The 8,030-nt window shown below is 48.0% G+C and overlaps 1 protein-coding gene across 1 annotated transcript; it reads left to right on the top strand.

Annotated features, from left to right (window-relative positions):
* The first annotated feature begins 4,723 nt into the window (after nt 1-4,723).
* On the top strand, nt 4,724-8,030 carry LOC118276952 (toll-like receptor 3). Its single transcript, XM_035595589.2, has 2 exons — nt 4,724-4,877; nt 6,735-8,030. The coding sequence occupies exons 1-2, from the start codon at nt 4,856-4,858 to the stop codon at nt 7,883-7,885; spliced, it is 1,173 nt and encodes a 390-aa protein (XP_035451482.2). The 5' UTR covers nt 4,724-4,855; the 3' UTR covers nt 7,886-8,030.

Raw genomic sequence — 8,030 nt, forward strand, 5'->3', positions numbered from 1 at the left:
AGCCGAGCAAAGGCTGCAGTTGAGCGCTGCGGAACACTGGGTCGCTTTGTGGCCGGGCTGACCGCAGCGATAGCAAAGATCACTACGGTCGATCTCGGCGGTGCATTTTGCCCGGACGTGCCCCTTCTCCAGGCACCGGAAGCACTGCAGAGCCCGGGGCTGCAGCAGTTTTACCCGCGCTGCAACCCAGCCAATCAGCAACCTGCCACTTTCAGCGATTTTCTTCGCTGACGCCACGGGGCACCGAATCCAGACCACGCCGAGTCCAGAGGCGTCAGCGCGTATATCGCCGGCCCGCACATTGTCTGGCGGACACTCACCACTTCGGGCAGCGGCCGCCACCACCTCCTCGGTGGTCACGGAGTCGTCCAAACCAGCAATCCGCAGCTCTGCGGTTTTCATTGGCCTGGAGACCCGGACGTCCTCCGGATTGAGGACCTCCCTAATTTTGGCGGCCAGAGCGTCCGCCTTTTTGGCACTGTCGCTTACAGCACCTGGCACCTTGAACAGCCGCGCACCCGTGGCAGCCTGTCTGAGGGTGACGGACTCGAGGCCAAGATCGGGTAGTTTGATCTTGGCCTTGGCCTCGGCAATGACGGACTGGTACGTTACGCCACGCTCCGCGGCCCCCGGCTGTAGCGTAAGCGTAACAGCCTCGGAGCGCGGGGCACGTATCTTTGGTCCTTTGCGTCCGCCTCTGGTAGTCTGCTGTGCAGGCTGCGCAGCCGCTTTAGCGGTCCTACCGGGGACGCGTGCGGCTGCTGCGGCCTTTTTGACGGCCTTGCGGGCTTTCTTGCGGCCCACGACTTTCGCCCAAGTCTCGCCCTTGGACCCGGCAGACGTGGGCTGGCCGCGCAGAGGGGCTCCTTCCGCCGGCTTCTCTACTGGAGGCCCTGGTCTCGGCCGCTCCTCAGTCCTCCGCGCATCGGCGGCTAGAGGAGGGCGGAGGGTTTCGGCTGGAAGACGACGAGAGATCGCTTCCAGCCGAGCATTGACCATGCTCCCGCACTGGAGCATGCAGAGCCGGACAATGCGCTCGACCTCTTCGTCGGTGCGAAGGCTATTGGGTTGCGGCGGCGGTGCAGGAGCAGGTACGGCATCATCAGCCGTGGGTCGCTGCTGAGAGCTTAACTCAGCGACTTGCCGCCGAAGGTCGTCAAGGTCGTTACGGAGGCGACTGTTTTCCTCCCGTAACTTGGCGACCTCGTCAGAGGTCGTCCTATTGAGGAGGAGGGCAACCGCCTCCTTGATATCTGCGGCAGCCTCTTTTAACCCACGGGTGAATGTGCCCTTCAGGCTGCCGGACTTGGTGGCAACCTTTAGGACCAAGTCCACCCCATCAAGAGCCAACTGGCTCAAGGCCACCGCAGATGGCTCTCCCCTTCCGCTGCCAAAGCGGCTCGCCGCTCGCGAGCGCGTCGGGCCATTTCCGACACTTCGTCGGCCGCGACGGCTTTGCGCTGCTCCCTTTTGGCGGCATTGAGATCCGCCTTTGAGCTCCCCAGTGAGGCAGTGCTTTCACCGCCATCACATGGGTCCTCTATAGTGACCCCAATGTCACTCTCTACCTCGCTAGCCGCCGGGGTATCGGAGCGCACGAAACGCCCGTGCCTATCCCTCCGCGGCTGCGAAGCACTCGCCTCTCTTGTTTGCCGTCGTCCCCTCCTCGAGGTCGGCAACTTAGGAGCCGGCAGGCCTTCCTCGTCGGATGACTTATTAACTGGACGCTTCCTGGTGGAAGACGTCCTACGCGAGCGATTTTCGCCGCTTTCTGCATGCAGCTCCGCTGCAGCTGCAGGCGAGCTGAGCTCACCTGCCCTCTCCTCCTCTTCTGTTGGTGGTGTTTGATTTAAATCCATACAAGTCCCACGAGTATGGGGGAAATAAACGGTCCACCCAGGCAGTGCCCCCTGTACCTGGGTAAGTGTACATTTGTTCCCAACTGGGGGGTCCACCGGTCCCCCAGCTGGGGGTGCGCTCAAGACTGACACTACTCCTCAGCCACGCATACCCTCGCCGCGCACCAGAACTTGGTATTGAAGGAATTTTTTATAGAGGTTATCTTCCTCGCGGTCCGGGCAATCAAGCCAAGACCCTCGTCCCGTTAGGAGTCATAAAACATGACCATGACCTCTTCCCGGATTACGATATCGGCAGTTGCAGTCGAGGACAGCCTGTGTCCCAATGCTACTCGTTGGCAGGGTAAGTGCGCAACGAGCACCGCCCTTGCCTCTCCGCCACGCTCTCTGCTAGGTTCAGAGAGACGGGCGGAGAAACGACCCTCGGTAGCGCGGGCTATGTGTAGCCCGCCGCTTCCAGAACCCATCTCGGGTTCGCCCGCCCTGTCCAGAAGTCTGCTACAGGTAATAGTCACTCCAACACTATCGCCCCCGTCAGGGACTATCACCTGTACCCAGGGTGCACCACGGGGAGGTCTTCTGGCACCGCACCCCGTACTTACCTTTACATAATCATTTAACAGGTCAATGATGGCTTCACAAACTTCAGGAATAATTATCGATATAGACTGTTTGGAAATGCGGAACAGATACTGCAAACTGACATACGAATCTCCAGTTGCTAAAAATCTCAATGTTAGTAATAATCTTTCCTTCACAGTAATGGCATCTCTATAATTTGTATCATTCTTTCTTAGCTTGTTATTCAATAATGAACACTATACACAATATCTCAAATTGATTAGCATTCATTCTTGCAAAATTGTGTTCAACTTTATCTGACACTAACTCTGCGTACAGCTGAGTCCCAGATTCCAAGCGATTTTTGTAAATTTGTTTCACCCAAAACCGTCGTTTTCTTTTTTGTGATTTTTTGCGCAAGCACTTAAGCAAAATAAAAGTTACTGCTGCAACGGCAAGACGCCGCCGTTGTACGTGTGACTCCATATCGTACAAGAGTTAGACTGGCTGAATCACGGATCGCCTTAGGATCGCTTGGAGCGCATATTTGGGATTGCAAGTTTCCAAAAGTGGATCGGCCTAAAACGATCCACGATCCACGCTCCGCGATCCTGGATCGCGGATCGCGGGATCGATGGATCGTTTGGTGTGGACCCGGCTATTCGCCAAAAAGATGATTCGACTGGAGTCTCTCGGCGAATGGAATCACAGGTACAGGACCGGTACCACGGCATCGACCACAAAACTGTTCTTCCCCGACGCTGTGGACGCGTATAAAACTATAAGAGGGCTCACAATGTCCAAGGAGCTGACGCAGGCGTTGACGGGTCATGGTGGGTTCTCAGAATACCTAGCGCGCTTTAAGTGCAAAGAGAGCCCATCGTGCGTCTGCGACGACGGCGTCCAAGAATCCCTCCCGCACCTGATACTAGAGTGTCCACAACATGAGCGGGCACGAAACGCGCTGGAAATTAAAATGGATCAAGGGAAGGTGCTGCGGGATGAACTACCCAACCTGATCAGAGACAAGAAGTGTAGGACGGACTTCATCAACTTCTTAACGATGGTGGTGAGGTTCGCCAATGCAAGAAACAGTGCCAGGGACGGAAGAAACGAAGCTCTTCGCCGGGCGCAGCGCAGTGATAGGAGTTCAAACCAGCAAACTCTAGAAGACCGCTGAACACGCCGAAACGACCCATGCCATGATACTCATGGCAGGGCGTTTAGAAGAACACAGAACACATCACAAATGGCAGTACCCCGGTAAAGAGCTGATATGCGGGACGACGCTTACTATATATATTTAAGTTATAATATATGACAGTAGCGTTGGTACGACTACATAATTATGTATTTACAAACACTATATATATTTATTAACCTACATATACTGACATGAAACAATTAGAATGGCACTGTATTAGAAACACTGAGTACATAAAGATCTCTGATCACGTCAGAGGAGACACTCGGCACAGCAGAAGGGGTGGGGAGGTGTGAGTCTCCATGAGGATTTCCCCTACCGCTGTAAAAAAAAAAAAAAAACCTGACCTGCGCGCGCCGACACCCTCGCACGCCATCACCTCGGGTCTATGCAATAGGGGGCGGGGACTTCCCCAAGCCCCGCGACCCATTCATGGGGGCTGGAAGAGGGCGTTGTCCACCCTTCCCCTGCGCCCGGTGCGCCTACTGCGGGCGGGGAGGGGAGTCGAGGTCTCTCTGACTTGGTGTGTTTCATTTTTATTTTATAAATCATACAAACGTGTCATAGCACTACAGGAGTTAATCGCTAATCACGAAACATTTTTTTTGTAAATTTGATTGCCTATAACCCAAATTTCATTACAAATAAAAATATTGGAAAAATTCATAACTTCGTACCATGAAAACATGAGTTTTAAAAAAACCCTTCCTGTATCGTTTGTTATGTTATCTAGAACCCGTGCACTTGATATGTATACCCCCTTTTTGTTACTCCGTGTATAGAAACATTGATGTAACCCTATTTTATATACTTACGTTATGTCTTTATTGTTTCGTTACGTTTATGTCTTTATTTGTTTCATTATTTACCTTTACTTATTAAACTAAAAAGTAAGAAATAAAACTTAAACTTCATTTTTAACACCGACTGCTTCAACCATAACTTTAAAACATTGCATTAACCAACTAATCGTTATATTTATTAATTGTCCCATCAGGTACTCACAACACTCCACCCATCAGGAGATGTAGTTTGCCGATCTTTCCCATAAAGTAAATCTGCCTACTTTTAAAGTAAACCATGAGAATAAGTACTGTACTTCATTACATTGCGTAGTGTTCGAGTGTTATCATCACTTCCTTTGCTATCAGTGTGCCGCGGCTGTACTTCAGTAGATATGCAACCGTCGCAGTCGGCGGCGGACGCTGTATATCGAATGTAGTGCCTGATCATGAATAAAACATTATTTTTATGTAAGTGTTTTATATTTAGTCACTTTGCTTACTTAGTTGTGATTTTGTATCAAGCTACTTGGGGATATTTTGGATTTTCGTAAAAAATATTTAAAGTAAGTGTAATGTGTACTTATCATCAGGGAATATAAGTAGATAGACACTCCTACCTACATAATATATTGTCTGTATATTCTTTGAAATACCTTTTTAGTCCTTGATTTATTGTCATTGCCTGCCCTGCAACATTGCGTTCGTTTCCCGTAGGAATCTTTGAATGAAATATTGTACACAATAGACAGGACAGACCTTACTACCTGCTTAAGTTGTTTATTGCTTATGCTTATTTATGTTGTGTAGAAATAATTAAAAGTGTAAGTGTTTGCATAATTATGAAACATGCACGAGTATATACCTGTACCTGCAAAATATCATAGCTTTGTTACGTAAACGTGTAAACAATTGACTCGTGTTTACCAAGTATGACATATTCTTTACCTAACTGGTGATACCATTCGGTGTGGTTGGTTGCTAGGTATTTCAGAATACACTACAACAGTATCATTGCTGTCCATCCACAACACGAAAGGCCCACGTATGTATATCGCGTACTTTCACTTAATATCGACGTGATTCCCATGTAGGACTCCCAACATTTCCTCTCTTCTGGCCCTTTCTAATACAGATGTAGGGTCAGTATTGTTTAAGTAACTACAGTGGCCACCTTGACGTTAGCCGCCACTACTGCCACTAGTGCGCGGCTGCGGACGAGAATCTCACTTGTTATGCGATACAGATGAAGATATCGAAGTCTCTCGACCGAGACAACAGACAGTAACTACCCGAGCGGGTGGCACTGGCGGGTGGCGGCGACTGCTGCATTGATAGGGTAAGCGTGGTAACGTCAGCTAGGCGGGTGGCATGGCAAGGTCAGCAGCGTGACCGCATCGATAGCAACGTTTTGGAAATTGTTGTGCTTCTACCAATTGTCCGCAGGAGCCCACGGAATCCAGGAATTTAAGCCAGGAAGAGTGAGGTATATATATATTTAAGGCAGCAAATGCAAGGCAAAGTAAATGCTATTATTTCCAGATGTCATCAGCTCACGTTCATTAAAAGAAATGTAAAAAGATCAATTTCAGATAAGAAATGTTGAGTGTGCTGTGTGCACAAACTACTCGCTCACATTAATCACCGCTCACAGTAAACCGATGCTATGTCGTTATAATTGGTTGCTGGCTGCTGGCTGCTGCGGGTGGAGGGATGTTGTTGTTACACTCACAGTAATGTGTAAATATTTGTATCGTCGGCACATTCTTATTCGTAGGTCAAGGCAATCGGCTGATATACTACTTGTCGTATGGGTTCGATTCCCGCATGAAACAATACTATTTCTTTTTGTGATTCTGCGATACACAACTTAACTAGCCTCGCAGATCATCATTATCATCATCAGCAGCTATTAGTAGTCCACTACTGGAGTGTAGGTCTCTCTAGACAATAGTCCACTACTGGAGTGTAGGTCTCTCTAGACAATAGTCCACTACTGGAGTGTAGGTCTCTCTAGATAAGACGGTTACCCAAAAACTCCAGGCTTGGCAGGCAGGTTTGAAATCTCTGTTTAAAAGGTATAAGTTCATTAGAGAACATTGCTGTTCTCTGTCAAATGTAATGTTTGGTTGTGGTCTTGTCGGGGAAATTTTTGTGTTTTTATCGATTACAAAAGAAAATTGTGTTACACCAAAGTACGTGGGTACTGTCTACGATGATTTGAGTAATAATGCTCAATCCTTCTACGTGTAAGAAGAGGGCTTCCCTTAGCAGTGAGTGACAGGTCGTTGGCGGTTTATAAAGAAGCTGTAATTATGTTGCTTCCAGGTGTCCTCGTGGTTAGTGCGCTGCAGCGGTCGCACGCGTCGCACGCAGGCTGCACGCTCCGGGCGGACGGGCCCTGCTTCTACACCATCGCGTGCGCCGCGCCCGCCACGTTCCGGCCAGCCCTCGACTGCAGCGCCGTGGACCCCTACATCACCCTCCACATCAAACAATCTGCTGGCCACAACATCACAGCGAACCACTTCACCTCCGAGTTCGATTCCTTCGTCAGAATTCTGTCCGCTATCGGAAACGACTGGCATTATTTACAAAACAACGCATTCAGCAACTTCAAAAATGTACTCTACATGGATCTGTCCGAGAATCACATAGTAAGCTTGGGAGCCGCTTTCCGTGGCTTGGAACAAATGGACTCCTTAAATTTGTCACGCAACCACATTGAAACTATAAAACCCGGTGTCTTGCAGTTCTCCGCGAACAAAAGTCGCCTTTACATGTTGGATCTGTCGTACAACCAGTTGACACATTTATCGGAAGACTCGTTCGTAAATGTTAATAACAACTTGAGAAGTTTGTATCTTCAAGGAAACAAGCTGAACACGCTGGGAGACCACTTCTTCGCGAAGTTCAAGCATTTGAACTACTTGAACTTATGTTGCAGCAACATGGGATCGCTTCGCATGACCTTTAAATATTTGCCATCATTGAAAGAATTGAATTTATCTTACAATAATTTGAAAAAAGTCGATATATCCAAAGTAAAGTCGCTTGAAACAATCGATTTGTCTCATAACGATTTCGAAGAAATATACTTTGAGAATTTCAAAGGTTTACCGATAGTAAAAGTAGATCTCAGTTTTAATAAATTAAAGAAACTGTACGTTGAAGACAGCGCCATGGCCAGTAACGCGAGTCGACCGCTGGTCAAGCTGTACCTCAACAATAACGACATTAGTTACGTAGACGAAACTTTCTTCAATGTATTTAGTTACATAGCGATATTAAACTTAAGTTATAACAATATTGTTGAATTCAAAGCCGACACTTTCCGATATGTGAATGTGTTAAAAATTCTAATTGTTTCAAATAATCCTAAGTTACGCCTAGCCGACGACATAAGCAAAGAGTTGGCTCAGACGTTCATAATAGGAAAGTTTCCACCGAGTCAAATCCGGAAACGAATGTTTACATAGATAGGAATATGAAAGGATTACTTGTTAGGTTAGTTATTTATTTAGAAAAACACGCCTTTCAATCCCAGACAGAGGAAGCCGAGGTGCAGAATAATAATTATATTCAATGAAAAACTCACTTTTTCTATTAAAATGTTTACAGTTT

The sequence above is a fragment of the Spodoptera frugiperda genome, chromosome 17, assembly GCF_023101765.2.
Source record: "Spodoptera frugiperda isolate SF20-4 chromosome 17, AGI-APGP_CSIRO_Sfru_2.0, whole genome shotgun sequence".
In the NCBI taxonomy this organism is placed as follows: Eukaryota; Metazoa; Arthropoda; class Insecta; order Lepidoptera; family Noctuidae; genus Spodoptera; species Spodoptera frugiperda.